Source organism: Gadus macrocephalus, chromosome 20 (genome assembly GCF_031168955.1).
Source record: "Gadus macrocephalus chromosome 20, ASM3116895v1".
Taxonomy (NCBI): domain Eukaryota; kingdom Metazoa; phylum Chordata; class Actinopteri; order Gadiformes; family Gadidae; genus Gadus; species Gadus macrocephalus.
The window spans coordinates 12,173,611-12,190,271 of NC_082401.1; the positions used below are offsets into that span (position 1 = coordinate 12,173,611).

A 16,661-nucleotide genomic window follows, 5' to 3' on the forward strand; every position below is an offset into this window, starting at 1 on the left:
AAACACATTCATCCGAAGAGTTATATACATTAATCGTAAAGGTCTTTAAAAACTCTATTAGATACCGTCCCCCTTCTGCAATGGTAGATGAATAGTGCGTATGGTCCACAGCTGATGTAACCTCACCCGTCTACCCCCCACCGCGGTGGAGTGGTCTAATCCGCGGCCACAGAGCGACACTACACCGGGAAATCGGGTTTCGGCGGCTGCGATGTTGTAAAAAGAGATCTTCATAATCAGGTATTAATATCAGACAGCGAGCGGCGGGCCCTCGGTGACCAGGGCGCTACAACCATGTCGACTCCGGCCAGAAGACGGCTCATGAGGGACTTCAAACGGTAAGCTGTCGGCTGAAGTGTCAGAAGGAGCTGCTAGGCTAGCTCGGAGCTAACGCTAGCGCGACCGAACTTGTCCGGCGTCAACAATCTCACCTGATTCGTCGATCGGTGTTCCGGCCGTAGAGAGTCGTGTGATTGACGCCCCGCTGGGGTTAGTAGATGACGTCCTGTCGGAGTTAGTATATCACGTCCTGCTGGGGTTAGTAGAAGACGTCCCGCTGGGGTTAGTAGAAGACGTCCTGCCGGGGTTAGTAGATGGTCCCGCTGGGGTTTGTAGATGACGTCCCGCTGGGTTAGTAGAAGACGTCCTGCCGGGGTTAGTAGATGACGTCTTCTTAGGGTTAGTAGATGACGTCCCGCTGGGGTTAGGGGTTAGTAGAACCAGTTGACTAACTGGTTAAGACTCTGTTCGGTGCTAACTAGCTGGTTTTAAAGGTTCACTGGCGGAGCGGCTCTCCGTCTGAAGTCAACCGAAAGGTTCTGTGTACTAGGTGTCTGCGTGTCTCCCCCTCCAGCCTCTCTCTGTGTCTCCCCCTCCAGCTTCTCTCTGGGCTCCAAGGTCCTCAGTGTACTGGTGTTATTTACTGGTCCGGCATGTAAACATCCCAGTGGAACTGGTTCAGTGTCCGGAACCAGCAGAGCTCTAGATGTTGTTCCTCCAACATCTAGTCCATTAGGGGCTAGGACGGTCTTCATAAACACAACACAATGTGTGTTAGGACGGCCCTCATAAACACAACACAATGTGTGTTAGGACGGTCCTCATAAACACAACGTGTGTGTACGATGGTCTCCTGTGCAGGTTGTCCCGTAGTAACACTCTGGGTCCCCAGGCTCCAGGAGGACCCCCCCGCCGGTGTGAGCGGAGCCCCCTCTGAGAACAACATCATGGTGTGGAACGCCGTCATATTCGGGTACGGCGGCGCAGCCTGGCAGAGCAGGAAGTGATGTCAGTTGTAAAGGATTCATGACCTGAACAGGATGTGTTTGTGCTCCCACAGGCCTGAGGGGACCCCCTTTGAGGACGGTGAGTGGCTGTGATTGGATGACCACTACAACATCGTCGGTCCACATTACCCCTCCCCTTGGTGGACGGGTTCTGATCCGTCACGGTGTTGTTAATCCTTCAGATCATCCATTGTTGCATTAATGGTCATCTTTGATGCATTATTTATTCTATTCCTAATTAGTTCATATGGTGGGCTAGGTTCTAAGGCTAGAGGAACACTGTGGTGTAGTTCATATGGTGGGCTAGGTTCTAAGGCTAGAGGAACACTGTGGTGTAGTTCATATGGTGGGCTAGAGGAACACAGTGTGGTGTAGTTCATATGGTGGGCTAGGTTCTAAGGCTAGAGGAACACTGTGGTGTAGTTCATATGGTGGGCTAGAGGAACACAGTGTGGTGTAGTTCATATGGTGGGCTAGGTTCTAAGGCTAGAGGAACACAGTGTGGTGTAGTTCATATGGTGGGCTAGGTTCTAAGGCTAGAGGAACACAGTGTGGTGTAGTTCATATGGTGGGCTAGGTTCTAAGGCTAGAGGAACACTGTGGTGTAGTTCATATGGTGGGCTAGGTTCTAAGGCCAGAGGAACACAGTGTGGTGTAGTTCATATGGTGGGCTAGGTTCTAAGGCTAGAGGAACACTGTGGTGTAGTTCTTATGGTGGGCTAGGTTCTAAGGCTAGAGGAACACAGTGTGGTGAGGCTAGGGTCCGAGTGGTCCGGCCGCCGGTCACTAAACCCTGCTCTCCATCCCCCCTCCAGGCACCTTTAAGCTGACGGTCGAGTTCACAGAGGAGTACCCCAACAAGCCCCCCACGGTGCGGTTCGTCTCCAAGATGTTCCACCCCAACGGTAGGACCCTCCCCCGCCCCCCCCCCCCCCTCCCCTCCTCTTTGTGAATGTGTACGGTGACGTTATCGTTGTTTCCTAGTGTACGCAGACGGCAGCATCTGCCTCGACATCCTCCAGAACCGCTGGAGTCCCACATACGACGTCTCCTCCATCCTCACCTCCATCCAGGTAGGACGGGTTCCAGCTGTTCTGATACCAGGACCGGAGGTTCCTCCCAGACCGCCTGAACTGCGGTCCGGTGTCTGCACAGAGAACATCAAACACTAAACACTGCACAGAGAACACCAAACACTGCACAGAGAACACTAAACACTGCACAGAGAACAGCAAACACTGCACAGAGAACATCAAACACTAAACACTGCACAGAGAACATCCAACACTGCACAGAGAACACAACACTGCACAGAGAACACTCAACACTGCACAGAGAACACTCAACACTGCACAGAGAACATCAAACACTGCACAGAGAACACTCAACACTGCACAGAGAACACTAAACACTGCACAGAGAACATCAAACACTGCACAGAGAAGATCACACACTGCACAGAGAAGATCACACACTGCACAGAGAAGATCAAACACTGCACAGAGAACACTAAACACTGCACAGAGAAGATCAAACACTGCAGCGTTCTGCTGCGTTCGTTAACGGTCGGAATGGGAAACGCGTCGTCTCCGACTGACGTGCTTTAGAGCTAACAAGTCGAAAAACATGGATGCTCACGCTTAACTAGAAGAATACAAATGTATTCTAATTAAAGATTATAAATGTTAATGACCTAGTTCTGAATAAAAATTAGTCCACAGTAAGTGAACATCGCTGTCATCATAAGAGAACCCTTCAATAAGGATAGGTGCTGTTAGTCGTTACGATGCTAGACGCTGTATCGGTATAAACTCGGTATCGGCCGATACCCAAGTTCAGGAATCGGCCGATACCCAAGTCCAGAACCAGCTGGTGGCTGGTTCTGGACTGGTACCGTTCTCACTGCCCCCCCCCCTGTGCCTCCCCCCAGTCGCTGCTGGACGAACCAAACCCAAACAGCCCGGCCAACAGCCAGGCCGCCCAGCTATACCAGGAGAACAAGAGGGAGTACCAGAAGAGGGTCTCGGCCATCGTGGAGCAGAGCTGGAGGGACAGCTGACCGCCTGCTGCCCCCAGGGCCCAGTGTGTGTGTGCGTGTGTGTGTGTGTGTGTTTTAGTGGACCCCCCCCATACACCTCTTGAAGCTTTTATGCACTTTACCTTCACCTTCCCCTGTATCGTCTCCCCGACACGGAACCCTTTCTTTTTATTTTGGCCCTCTGTGATTGGTCGGGGGCCTTGCGTTGGGCGGTTAGCCTTGTGGTTTAGTTTGGTCACTCAGGACGGGTTTGGGCCTTCTGCCAACGCGCCTGTGTGCTGTTCTGCTGTAAGTCTCCCCACTCATCATGTCCACGTTCTGAAGGACGCGTGAAGCGTTCAACGTGGAGACGCTTCAGTCGCCATCCAACAGGTTTTTGGTCCGTAGTTGTTTTTTCCCAGAGGCGTTTCTCTGGGCTCTGATTGGTCCCCTCGGCAGGACAGACACACGGGGGCGACCAATGAGCCCGCTCTCCAGGGGTGTGAGCTCCATGCAGAGGTCAGGGGTCAGTGCTGGGGTACATACGGTCGCGTGCGTCTGACTTTATGTACAGGAGCTCTTTTCTCTCACTCTCCCCTCATTTACTTTTTTCAACACGTGTAAATAAAAAGGCAAATTCACTCGTCTCTTTTAATTGGTCAATTTTGGTGGTTTGTAACGTGGTAACCAGCCCACAACAGTACTGAGGATGAGTTGTATCACTCCATCACCGTCCTAAAGCCCAGCGGCCCGATGTTGGAACAGGATTCATTTCAACACATGACTACAAAGATAGAGGAAGTAGTTTATTTGTTAAGTAGAAACAAGGATGATAATGCATGCACGATACAACTTTGCAAAAAATAACCATGGGTACGAAAAAGAACAGTGGACCCAAAACATGCAGGTTGCGTTACATTATGTCTATACTTCAAATACAAACGTGAGCAGGAAGTAGCTCTGAGGCGCTCATAAAAATAGGTTCTTCCAGGAGTCCTTGTTCTTCCAACAGCGAGTCGATACAAAAATACAAATGGACACAAAGCGAGGCGTGGCGGGGCTACCTGTAGGAGCGCTCCTTCTTGGCCCGCTCCAGGGCCTTGTCCATGCTCTTCTCGTTCTCCCCCCGGCACTTGGGGCAGAACCACTTGCCCTTGGGCTTGTGGTGCAGCCCCACGCAGGAGAAGTGGAACCACTCGATTGGGCACTCGTCGTTGTCGCAGCCGATCATCTCGCCGTAGGAGACCTGCTCGCAGAGGCAGTAGGTGGGCTCGTCCGGGTCGATGGGGGGGTCCGGCGGGGACACCTCCCGCTCCGACTTCCCCTTGGACCGCTTCTTCTTCTTGGAGGACGTCTTGGCCCGCTTCTCCCGCGAGGCGCCGGCGTCCTCGCCGTGCTCCAGGCCGCCGCCCCCGAAGCTGTCCCGCCCCTCCCCGTTCTTCTGCCGCCGCGACCGCTTCCCCCCGGACTTGTCCAGGGCGCCGCCGCTGGGCGGGGCCTCCTCCCTCCTCTTGTCGTGGTGCGCCGCCTTGCCGGGCGTCACCGTCACCGACGCCGCCGGGGACAAGATGGCGGCCGTGGTGGCGGCGGCGGCCACGGCGACGGGGGGAGGGGCGTGGCTCTCAGGGCTCTCCTGGGACGAGTGGAGGTGCTCCGAGTGCCAGTCCATCTGCCGGGTGCGGTTCTCCACCAGCTCCACCTGCAACACAATACCACGCCCCTTTAGAGTCAGGTGACCTCAAACACGCCCCCTTTAGAGACAGGTGACCTGTGACACGCCCCTTTAGAAACAGGTGACCTCAGACACGCCCCGTTTAGAGACAGGTGACCTCAGACACGCCCCCTTTAGAGGCTGACGGGTGACCTCAGAGGTCCGACCGGGGGGGGGGGGGGTCATTACGTACCATCTGAGCAGCGATCTGGATCTTCTCGTCTCCGAGCTCCTGGCTGCGGATCAGGACCTTCTGGATGGCCAGCTGGAGCCGGCGTCTCTGAAGGGGGTCCGCCTCCCGTCTGTAGCGCTCGTATGCCTCGTCGAGCTCCTTCAGGACGTCTGAGCACAGACACAGTGAGACAGTGAGGAGAGCAGCACAGACACCATGGAGACAGTGAGGAGACACCAGGGAGACAGTGGGGAGACACCAGGGTGACGGTGAGGAGAGCAGCACAGACACCAGGGAGACAGTGAGGAGACACCAGGGAGACAGTGGGGAGACACCAGGGAGAGCAGCACAGACACCATGGAGACAGTGGGGAGACACCAGGGAGACAGTTGGGAGACACCAGGGAGAGCAGCACAGACACCAGGGAGACAGTGAGGAGACACCAGGGAGACAGTTGGGAGACACCAGGGAGAGCAGCACAGACACCAGGGAGACAGTGAGGAGAGCAGCAGACACCAGGGAGACAGTGAGCAGCACAGACACCAGGGAGACAGTGAGCAGCACAGACACCAGGGAGACAGTGAGGAGACACCAGGGAGACAGTGAGGAGAGCAGCAGACATGGAGACAGTGTGAGGCATGTTCTAACAGTTCTATCAGTATAAACACAAGGTCTCTGATGCTCTGAGTGGTTGAACAGGAGTCAGGACTCCTGTTCAACCACTCAGAACATCATACGCTAAATGATGCACTGGAGACGAGAACACATTCATCTGAGGTCCCCTCATATCAGTAAACCACCTGTCCTATAATACCATTAATGGCCGAGTGTGGTCCCCTTATATCAGTATCACCTTGTGTCCTATAATGTTATGTTATTAATATCCCACCTTGGTACTTGGCATCGATCTCCTTCATGAGGGACACGCTCCTCTGGAGGTCGAAGGGCAGCGACTCCACCAGGTCCAGGTACTCCTCCACATAATGGGCTACAACGTGGACGGGGTCCCCGGTGGTTGGGTTCAGCATCGCAGGTCTTTATTCAGCCTGACCACCGCACCTGGACACCAGAAAGACAACACATCACAATAAGATACAACAAACCACTATGATACAATCAAACACGTGGATTCAGGCATTCAATTTGTTAATGGACATTTAAGCATCAGCCGTAAGCCTTAAGGCTTATTCCAGTTAAGCTCTCGCTGAGCACCATGTTAAATAAATGCACATATGTAGTAAAACAGGGCAGTTAGCGGATGTTACGAAACCACAGTAACATCAGAGGAGACTGGTGACGTGTTCGTATGCAGCCCAAGAACGAACCGGAGTCAACAACATGAACGGAGAACCGCTGCAAACCCTGATGAACTGGACCCTGTCTGACCCTACATGACACACGGGGGACGGGACGGACCTGTCTGAACCTACATGACACACGGGGGACGGGACGGACCTGTCTGACCCTGCAGGACTCATCGGTGGGACGGACCTGTCTGACCCTACAGGACTCACCGGGGGGACGGACCTGTCTGACCCTACATGACACACGGGGGGACGGGACGGACCTGTCTGACCCTACAGGACTCACCGGGGGGACGGACCTGTCTTGACAATTCCTGAGTCTAATCTCACACACACAACCATAATAGAAACAGCGATGCCGAAAAACCCGCTCTATGTCACAGATTAGCCGACATTATTAATGTAGACCACATCACGTGGGACCCATGCTCCCAGTGGACCACACCACCCGGACCAGTACTCCCTCCCAGTGGACCACATGTAATTGAAGGGCTCTCGTCGGTCTGGTCATCATGTTGGTGGAGCTAGCGGACAGACAGCAGCCTGGCGGATCAGACAGACTGACGGCTCAGTTTACCTGACGGGTCCGTGGTTCTGCTCCGGAGGGGGAGCGGTGACCCGGGGCCTGGTTGGGGGGTACTGGAGGGTTGAGTGGAGGGTTTAGTGGCTTTAACCCGCGCTAGCTTACCGACCCGAGGCGCACTGTGCTGTTAGCCTAGCATCACTAGCGTGCTGCTACTGCTAATGGGCCCTACTGCGCATGATCCAGGGGGGACCTGTAGTAGACTGGTGGATCGGATCCGCGTCAAACTGGGCTCTAGGAGAGTGCACATCTAATATATTTTTTTTTATTCAAAACAAGCAATTAAGTGAACTTGTAACAAGACAACCACAAACCAAAAATAGTAAAGCTCGTCAATCAAGATGAAAGATTTTAATACAGCTCGAAGGACCCCCTGTGGCGGAATAGGCGCGTTACATTAATATAATATAATAATATAATATAACTGCATGAGGATGTTGTGTAGGGGAGCCTGAAAAACAATAACTTCATTGAAAAATTGTAATCATCATTTATTGGAAATCTTTATATGAGTAACTTACTAATCATTTCTTTTTACATTTTCTTTCATGTTTTACACACAGAATATAGTATATAATATAGTATCACACTGCTCACTCCGTCCTTATACAGTATAAGCCAATCTGAAAAGATTTAAGAGGTCTTTGGACACCTTTACTCATCTAGCTATAGGCACATACAATTTATCCATGAGAAGAATCAGTGTTTTCATATTTAGACAGTGTTTGAGCGACAGCTTAACTGAAAGAGTCTCTTAAAGCATCGGTTGAGGAACACAGCAGTGTTCAGCTCTCAAAGAGCTTCCTGAAGGCCGGGCCGATCTCCTGGATCATGTCTGAGGTGGTGGTGGCGCGGCCGTGGGTCTGGAAGGCCTGGCTGTTGCACTGCTTGGTCAGGGCGCAGGCGCCGAAGGCGGCCAGCAGGGCGGGGCTCACGCTGGGGACAGGACACCGTTACTGACACGCAGCTTCATGCTGTATCACAATCAGAACTACAGTTGTTCCCATACCGATCGAGGATCGAAAGTTCCTACGACACAGCCAAAGATGCAGGATCGGGAGACTCTGCGCAGATCAGATACAATACTAGCTAATTTACTACACAGAGTACCTCACAAACACTGCAGTGTTCTGCTGCGTTCGTTAACGGTCGGAGGTGGAAAGTCGGAATGGGAAACGCGTCATCTCCGACTTACCTGCGTTCGAGCCACCAAAACGGAAAAACATGGATGCTCACGCTTAACTAGAAGAGCACAAATGTATGATTCTAATTATAGGTTATAAATATGAATGATCTAGTTCTGAAAATAGATTTAGTTGTCGACAGTAAGTGAACCGACTTTACATCGCTGTCATGGTGGGAGAACCGTTCAAGGAGAACAGGTGCTGCTAGTGGTTAGTTAGTTAGTAGTTAGTTAGTAGCTGTTAGTGGTTACGACGCTAGACGCTGTATGGGTATGTACTCGCTATCGGCCGATACTCCTGGTCGGGGAGCCTCTGTACTAACAGCGCGGTAGTGGAGGTACCTTCTGGACGGTGGCGTGGCGCTGAAGGCCCAGTGGGCCAGCGCCCCCAGGGACCCCGAGAGGAGGTCGCCCTGCCCCCCGCAGCGCCGTCCGCTGCCCCGCAGGCCGCAGGTGAGCACTGCAACACAACACGCACCGGTCACATGACCCCTCCGTACAGACCGCCGCTGACCGGCAGCAGCGCCCCCCGCTGGCCCCCGTCTGCGTGGCGCTCACCTCTCCGGCCGTCGGAGATCAGGTCCTGCTCCCCCTTCAGCAGCACCGTGACGTTCCCCAGGGCGCCGCTCAGCTGCAGCACGCTGCGGCGCCGGTCGCTGCCGTCCAGAGGCTCCTGGTGCTGAGACACGGCATGACATCAACACAGGGTCACATGACGTCATCACAGGGTCACATGACGTCGTCAGAGGGTCACATGACGTCATCAGAGGGTCACATGACATCATCACAGGGTCACATGACATCACAGGGTCACATGACGTCATCACAGGGTCAGCATGACATCATCACAGGGTCACATGACGTCATCACAGGGTCACATGACGTCATCAGAGGGTCACATGACATCACAGGGTCATATGACATCATCACAGAGGGACAGCATGACATCATCAGAGAGGGTCACATGACATCATCACAGGGTCGGCATGACATCATCACAGGGTCACATGACATAATCAGAGAGACGTAAACGCAGCACGACATCATCAGAGAGACGTAAACGCAGCATGACATCATCAGAGATGGTCAGTCATCAGAGAGGGACGGTAACGCAGCATGACATCATCAGAGACGTAAACGCAGCATGACATCATCAGAGAGGGACGGTAACGCAGCGTGACATGATCAGAGCGGGTCAGCGACAGCTCAGGTACCCACCAGCGCCTCGTAGAGCCGCGTGAACTCCATGAAGTTGGGGGTGAGGATGGCCTTCTGGTATCCTTGGATGACAGATGGTTGCTGGGAAACAAGCCATAGTCCATCCTGTTGTAAACAAACAAACAAATGAACACAGATGGACAAACAGACACCGGCAGCTATATTTAGTCTGAAGATTAATCTGATCAGACACCTGATCTTTAAATCAGTACTCACTGCATCGATGATTATTGGAATATCTCTTGCTTTGCACTTCTCAATCACCTCCTGGAGGGAGAAATGACAGAGTTCATAACCGATAACATTATACGAGTTTAGCAGAAGCTTTTGTGTATCAGTGTTGTGTCAGTGTTGTATCAGTGTGTGTTTATCAGTGTGTGTGTATTTGGGAGCCTCATTAACCGGTTAACCGATCAGATTAAAATGTGCTATTTGAAATAACAGCCATTTCGAGCCAGGCCTGCCGCCTGCTATTTGGTAACTCTGCTCATCTCTCTCCCGCTCTGCCTCCGACTCACACACTCTCCGAGTGGGAGGCAGCGGCTCTCACCGCGCCACCACCTGTTTGAATTGAACCACGAGGCGTTACTGCAAGTGGACCGTGTGTAGAGAGCGGGGCCAATCGGAAGAGGGCAGCGTAAGGAGCTCATTTGAAACATTGCCGCGGCTCATTTAAGAAAATGACAGCTCTGAAGAGACCCCGCTTGTTTAGGACGGAGGAGCCGGAAAAATTGAGGGCGAGGGCTAATTTTTTCACCTCACGCAAAAAGATCTTTGAATGAGATGGCTAACTGTAGTCTTACAGCGTTTAGTCCACTGTCCATATTCATTTAGAGATCATATTCTCCGCCGCTCGCATGCGGGAATAATTAAGACTTGTGGGCTAGAGACGCGGTGTCAGTCCAACTTCCAATCAGTCACCTCATCTGATCATCTTGAGGTGTGTGACCACACACTCAACGGCCACACTTATCCCAATTTTTTTTTAACCGACAAGCGACAAGATTAACGTTGATACGGTCAACCATCGGTCAAACGGTCATCGGCTAACATCCCTAGTGTGTGTCAGTGTGTGTGTCAGTGTGTGTGTCAGTGTGTCAGTGTGTGTGTCAGTGTGTGTGTCAGTGTGTCATTGTGTGTGTATCAGTGTGTGTGTCAGTGTGTGTATCAGTGTGTTTATCAGTGTGTGTATCAGTGTATCAGTGTGTTTATCAGTGTGTGTGTGTCAGTGTGTGTGTCAGTGTGTGTGTCAGTGTGTGTATCAGTGTGTGTGTGTGTCAGTGTGTATGTCAGTGTGGGTCTCAGTGTGTGGGTCAGTGTGTCTCTCAGTGTGTGTGTGTCAGTGTGTGTGTCAGCGTGTGTACTGGTCGTGCCTTGGCTGTTCTCAGCAGCCCCTCGTCCCTCCCCAGCCCCGGGCCGACCACCAGGCTGTGCAGTCGGGGCAGCCACTTGTCGATCTCCTCCAGGGCGTTGGGGCTGTCTCTGCATTCACACATCATAGCACGTGAGCCTTCACAACATAGCATGTTAGCCTTCATAACATAGCATGTGAGCCTCATAACATAGCATGTTAGCCTTCATAACATAGCATGTGAGCCTCATAACATAGCATGTGAGCATCATAACATAGCAGGTTAGCCTTCATAGCATAGCATGTGAGCCTCCTACAACCCTCAATAGAAAGGCATGTGTTCAGACTGGTCTCAGCCTGTTTAGATGTGGAGGAGGAGAGCTCCTAACTTTATGTGGGCAACAAACCGGTTACAGGTTACAGATCTAGATCTAGATGTAGATGTAGATGTAGATCTAGATGTATTGGTAGATCTAGAGCGAACACCCCCTCCGGACTGGGTCCTGACAACACTTTCTACGTCTCTCCTTCCCGTTCAGACCGAGGAAACAGCAACAACCATCGATCAAAACAGGAGCAATAGTACAAATAAGAGTGCATCGTTGGCCCATGCCGAAGGCGGAAGGTGAGGGTACGACATCACACCTGCATTAGGAGGACCACCATACGGTGACTGAACCAGTGTGAACCAGTGCCGTAGTGTCTACCACAGGGCTCTCCCTGCAGCAGGCTGAGCCTCTAGTTATGGTTCATGGCTATGGAATGCAGATCCGTTGTGCAGCTGAGCGTGTTTCTAGTTCAGGCTGTGAGGACTCTTGTCTCAGCCTGCTAGCGTGTTTTGGCGTGTGTTGATTCTGAATCACCCAATAGCATCCAGCTGCAGCCCCGGAGCACACTGCTTCAGGGAGAGCCCTGTGGTAGACACTACGGCTCTGGTTCTCACCCCAGTCACCATATGGAGGGCCTAATGCAGGTGTGATGTTGTACCCTCACTTTCCGCCTTCGGCATGGGCCAACTCTTATTTGTACTTTTATTCATGTTTTGATTGATGGTGGCTGCTGTTTCCTTCTTTATAATATCTAGTTAGCCTCAGCGGCATGATAGACTGGCCCTGGGGCCCAGAGAGCGGCCAAGAGATCCCCCACTAACAGCCTGAGCCTGCAGTCCTTTTGGGGACCCATCGATGTCCTCCTATTGGTCCCTCAGGGCCCACAGGCCTGACACCAACCATCCATGGGTCTGCTGGTTCAGATGTCAAACTCTTTGCTTCAATCATTCCCCCCCCCCATAACCTCCCCCACCACCACCACCACGACCCCCACCCCCACTCCCACCACCACCCTCACCACCACCGGGAGAGGCTGATACTTACAGGACTGGGTGGACGATGAGCTCAGGGCTGTAGGACTTGATGACGATCGCAGCCTCCCGGGTGCAGAAGACGTGAGACAGGTCTGCACCCTGGAGGAGCCAGAGGAACGTCAGTATGTGACCCACACACCAGAGGCAGTAGTGTGCTCACTGCTCCTTCATGTATTATTTACCACTTTCAGCGCAGAGATGGCAGCGAAGTACGGAGCTCCGGTGTACCTGAACACAGGAGGCAGAGTTAGGCTCAGGCTGACGCTGCCTCCTCATGACCCTTAACCCAGATGGAGCCCCCCTGGTCCCCCCCCCCCAGTCCTGCCCCCCCCCCCCCAGATGGACCCCCTCCAGTCCTGCCCCCCTCCAGTCCTGCCCCCCCCCCCCCCCCCCCCCTCCAGTCCTGCCCTCCCCCCAGACGGCCACCTACTCCTGGCAGCCTCCAATGATGCCGATGCGTCCATCTTGGCCCTTGTGCTTCTTGGAGGTCAGCGCGGGCACGATGGTCCTCACCAGGGAGAGGGTCTCCTCGTCCATGCCTGGGGGGGACAGGGGGGTTAGGGAGGCTCAGGTGTTTGGCAGGATGGTCAGCGTGGATCATGTGTCCTCTCTACCAGCCTAGGGATAAGTTAGGCTAGGTTAGGTTGTCCTTTATTGTCCCTTTTTTTGGGAAATTCTTTATCTGCTTTTGACCCGTCGGGAGCTGGCACACACACACACACACACACACACACACACACACACACACACACACACACACACACACACACACACACACACACACACACACACACACACACACACACACACCCGGTCAGAGGTCCACACACATGGGGGTCCACCGGCCCCCCCGGAGCAGTGGGCTGCCGCAGTGCAGCGCCCGGGGAGCAGGTGGGGGTCTCAGGTGCCTTGCTCAAGGACACCTCATCTGTGGATGAGGTCGTAGGAATTCGAACCGGCCACCCTCCGGTTACCGGTCCAACTCCTTCACCAGTAGGCCACGGATGGACGGCCTGCGCCACGACGAGGCGCTGTAGGGCGGGGCGTGAGACTGCAGACCCCCACCCCAGCCTGACGGCCTCTGGTCCTAAACACGGAGTTACACCCCAACACCAACACCATGCTGGTCCGGCCAGACGGTGGCGCTACACTCAGCCGGTCCGCGGGGTTACGGGTCCTCCTTCTCCTCACATCCTCTCCAAACTCCAGACGGAGGCTAGGACCTAGCGCCTGTACCTAGCCCCTGTACCTAGCGCCTGTAGCTAGCACCTGTACCTTGCGCCTGTAGCTAGCACCTGTACCTAGCGCCTGTAGCTAGCACCTGTACCTAGATGTACCTAGCGCCTGTACCTAGCGCCTGCGGGTCTGACGGGAGCTGCTGGCTCTGCTGCTGGGGCCAGTCGGCCGTCGGGTGTGGGGGGGTCCGTCTGAGGTGGGTGGGCGGGCCGCGGGGGCCGGAGGGGGAGGCAGAGCCTCTGGGGAACGCCCGGGGGGGGGCGGGAGGCTCGTTCCGATGGGAGGAGGCTGCGGAGGGGGGCTGGGCTGAGGAGATGCTGGAAAACATCTGGCCCAGCATCTGGAGGGTCTGGAGCTCGCGGGCGTGCTCCGCCTCCCTGCGGCGGTCCTCCGCCTGCAGCCGCTGCTCCTCCACGCGGTAGAAGCCCTCCTCCGCCTGGGCGCTCTGCTCCAGGAACTGCTCCATCAGCTTCTCCAGCGGGAAGTTGGCGCGGCGCTTCTTGGGCCGTTTGGCCCGGCCGGAGGTCAGGGGGCCGGGGGCCAGGGGGCTGGAGGTCAAGTGGGCAGTGCTGGTGGGCTGGCTGCTGGGGTGAGGACGCACAGAGCTGCCTGGACAGAGGGACAGGTGGCCTCCGTTAGACAACCATCTATGGTCGAGGAAGGTTACACAGCGTGTCTGTCCGGTGGTCGTGGTGTGCTTACCGTTATTCCCGACGGTCACTTTGATGGGGATCGGGATGGGAACCGTCGGGTACTCCAACTTCACTTCCGTCTCAGCCGGCCTGTGGAAGTCGCCCATGTTCTCTGAGTAGGGGTCGTGGGGGTCTTCTCCCTCCTCCTCCAGGCAGTCGGCGGTGTCGTCCCCACCCGTCCCGCTGTCCATGAACTCCTGGGGGTCCAGGACCGGTCGGTTGCTGAGGATGTTCTCCATGGCGTCATAGAACTTGCATATCTTGTGGTACTGGCCGTTGTTCCGGATGTTGCCCTCCTTGGCCAACAGGAACTGCCTCTTCAGACTTTTGATCCGGACCCTGCACTGTTCGGGGGTGCGTTCGAACCCCGTGGCGGCCAGCCGGCGGGCCACGTCCCGGTACACAAAGCTGTTCCGGAAGTGTCCGTCCAGCGCCACCTGGATGTCCTGCTCGCCCCAGATGGTGAGCAGGGTCCGGGTCTCCACGTCCGACCACAGGAACCCCCGCGTCGTGTTGTTCTGCATCCCAAGGATCGGGTCCGGAGTCCCAGCGGCTCTTTGATTCCGTTCACTACGAGCTGCGGAGCGGCGCCATCTGCTCGTTCCGTGGACACCGGAGTTATTGTTATGATTGTGTGTTATCGTTCAACTTCAGGATAATGAGCGGATCTCGTCCCAACTCTTCAAACGCTAACCCGAATGTAGTCGACGTCATTAGCAAAATGCCTGCTTAATACATCCGTAATGACGCCGGCTCTGGACCTGCCAGCCCGCCGACCTCCCGGTCTATCAGTCATGGGAAAACTGACTTGAGATCAGTTGTCAGTCAGAACCAGAGGCCGCCATGCAGCGACGAGGAGACCGCGGGGTCCTAGAGCCCGTTAACACCGAGGAGACCGCGGGGTCCTAGAGCCCGTTAACACCGAGGAGACCGCCAGGTCCTAGAGCCCGTGTGGGTGTCGGCCCTGAAGGGGGGCACTGGTTTATACTGGTGGCAGTGGTTTATAAGGGTGGCAGTGGAAAGGCTTGTAAGGAAAACTGGCTCTGTTGTAGGCACTGAACTGGAGTGCACCACACTAACATCTGACGAAAGGAACCTAAACAAACTGCTCTCCATCTTGCACAATGACTGTCATCCACTCCACAGCACAAAGCAGAAGAACATGATCAGCTCGAGATTACACACAACGCCATGTACAACTGACAGACGAAAGCATTTGTCCCCAGGGCCATACATCGGTACAACGTGACACTGAAGTGAGGAAGAGGGGGGGAGATACTAGACATCTCTGCGTAGTCTGTCTCCCTTCACATCACTTCCAGTACCTCCCGTAAACAGTGTACTACTGTCCACTGTTTACTGGCTATATTAGCACTTATGCACGACGACCCCTCCCTCCCCCGGCCTGGTCCCCCCCGACACGGACCCCCTAAGCCCAGACAGACCCCCATCCTACTGTTAGCATTATTACTGTTTACATATTTATTACCAGTTTGCTTTAGACTTTATCCTTGCACGTTTATAGTTTCTAAATTATTAATATTCTTGCACTAGTCCTTTTTATTGTCCATATTTAATGCTGGTATGTACTTATTTGCACCACCATCGTGTCACATATTCTCCAAGAGCACCGTAGCCTATCTTTTATCGTCCGTATTATCCATGTGGATATTTCATTTTATCTTTATAATCTTGTTTGTGTTGTATGTCATGTGTATGCTGTGTGTGACGTGTTCAAGTGAGTGCGACTTGGCAATTGGCAATGTTCTCGTAATGTTGGCAGTGGTTTATAACGGTGGCAGTGGTTTGTAATGGTCTGTTGAATGACTGGTTCCTATGTGGACTTTACCTGGTTCCTTCAGACATCCTAACGTAATAAGGATCGAAAGTGCCCCTGTGAGAACGCAAACTACGACCATCCGAGTCTCCGGCGTCATGTTGCCGTAGATACTCCACCTGAACTAACTTGAGATCAAAACAACAACGACAAACGCGCTACATCCGACAGGCACTCTTTGTGGTTCTTCTTACCTAAACTCGTACTGCGTATAAACGCTGGAAAGAGAGCGATAATATTCCTGATCATGAGCACTTTAAGTACGGCTCAGGCTCAGCAGGCTAACCGGTTACTGAGCGTTCATCACCACCGCGGATCCCCCGGAACCGGATGTTACAAGGTTTTTTTTGGGGTGAAAGAGAGAGGGCGGGACTTTCAGTTACATGGGTTTAGAGACGAGAGATGGAGGGACTTTCGGTGGAGGGATATACTTTTCTGTTCGGTAATTCGGATATTGTGTTATTACGTTTTCTTTTAAGTTTTTTTTTTTTTTATTACCCCCCCTACTCCACATAATCCTCCTGGTCAGGATCCTATTATTCACTTTCCGGAGATTGATAACAGCTCACAGGAAATAAGTGACCGGAAGTTGTGTTGCTGTAGCCCGGGGGAACACTACATTTCAAGACCCTCTCTCCTTCTAGTCAGGACGCTTAGGTGTTTTTGTAATGCTGTTATGCTATTGGCTGCTGCTGTCAAAGCGAGAGC

At 53.6% G+C, this 16,661-nt stretch overlaps 3 protein-coding genes across 7 annotated transcripts in view; 1 reads left to right on the forward strand and 2 right to left on the reverse strand.

The window, feature by feature from the left end:
* Positions 1-140: 140 nt before the first annotated feature.
* ube2al (ubiquitin conjugating enzyme E2 A, like) overlaps positions 141-16,661 on the forward strand; it is a 113,475-nt gene continuing 96,954 nt past the window's right edge. The window contains exons 1-6 of one of the 2 annotated variants that reach the window (XM_060040577.1): positions 141-338; positions 1,172-1,252; positions 1,340-1,365; positions 2,102-2,191; positions 2,271-2,359; positions 3,217-3,944. In XM_060040577.1, coding sequence (XP_059896560.1) covers positions 295-338; positions 1,172-1,252; positions 1,340-1,365; positions 2,102-2,191; positions 2,271-2,359; positions 3,217-3,345 — 459 coding nt within the window. In that variant the 5' untranslated portion in view covers positions 141-294 and the 3' untranslated portion in view covers positions 3,346-3,944. Of the gene's footprint in view, positions 339-1,171; positions 1,253-1,339; positions 1,366-2,101; positions 2,192-2,270; positions 2,360-3,216; positions 3,945-16,661 lie in introns of those variants that run through there. The other variant, XM_060040578.1, reaches the window with a different exon arrangement.
* Positions 4,097-7,389, reverse strand: ing1 (inhibitor of growth family, member 1). The gene is made up of 4 exons (XM_060040571.1): positions 7,068-7,389; positions 6,076-6,245; positions 5,208-5,356; positions 4,097-5,002 (listed from the first exon to the last, which is right to left on the reverse strand). The coding sequence occupies exons 2-4, from the start codon at positions 6,212-6,214 to the stop codon at positions 4,364-4,366; spliced, it is 927 nt and encodes a 308-aa protein (XP_059896554.1). The 5' UTR covers positions 6,215-6,245; positions 7,068-7,389; the 3' UTR covers positions 4,097-4,363.
* On the reverse strand, positions 7,560-16,312 carry naxd (NAD(P)HX dehydratase). 4 transcript variants are annotated; one of them, XM_060040556.1, is made up of 12 exons: positions 16,148-16,288; positions 14,127-14,710; positions 13,539-14,033; positions 12,619-12,727; positions 12,371-12,416; positions 12,199-12,287; positions 10,848-10,956; positions 9,691-9,741; positions 9,475-9,579; positions 8,815-8,935; positions 8,599-8,716; positions 7,560-8,009 (listed from the first exon to the last, which is right to left on the reverse strand). In XM_060040556.1, the coding sequence occupies exons 2-12, from the start codon at positions 14,638-14,640 to the stop codon at positions 7,859-7,861; spliced, it is 1,908 nt and encodes a 635-aa protein (XP_059896539.1). In that variant the 5' UTR covers positions 14,641-14,710; positions 16,148-16,288; the 3' UTR covers positions 7,560-7,858. The 4 variants fall into 4 exon arrangements, with proteins under 4 accessions (XP_059896539.1, XP_059896538.1, XP_059896541.1 ...); XM_060040555.1 differs by having other exon boundaries at positions 15,966-16,287; XM_060040558.1 differs by lacking the exons at positions 13,539-14,033; positions 14,127-14,710 and having other exon boundaries at positions 16,148-16,312.

What these genes read in the sequence shown, in the direction of transcription:
- ing1 (XM_060040571.1), bottom strand. Translation starts at nt 6,214, where the DNA reads ATGCTGAACCCAACCACCGGGGACCCCGTCCACGTTGTAGCCCATTAT. An exon ending in GATCGATGCCAAGTACCAAG is followed by an intron (nt 5,357 to 6,075) that starts GTGGGATATTAA and finishes GTCTGTGCTCAG; the next exon opens with ACGTCCTGAAGGAGCTCGAC. An exon ending in TCCAGATCGCTGCTCAGATG is followed by an intron (nt 5,003 to 5,207) that starts GTACGTAATGAC and finishes ATTGTGTTGCAG; the next exon opens with GTGGAGCTGGTGGAGAACCG.
- naxd (XM_060040555.1), bottom strand. An exon ending in TTCCAATAATCATCGATGCA is followed by an intron (nt 9,580 to 9,690) that starts GTGAGTACTGAT and finishes TGTTTACAACAG; the next exon opens with GATGGACTATGGCTTGTTTC. An exon ending in GATCTCCGACGGCCGGAGAG is followed by an intron (nt 8,717 to 8,814) that starts GTGAGCGCCACG and finishes GTTGTGTTGCAG; the next exon opens with TGCTCACCTGCGGCCTGCGG.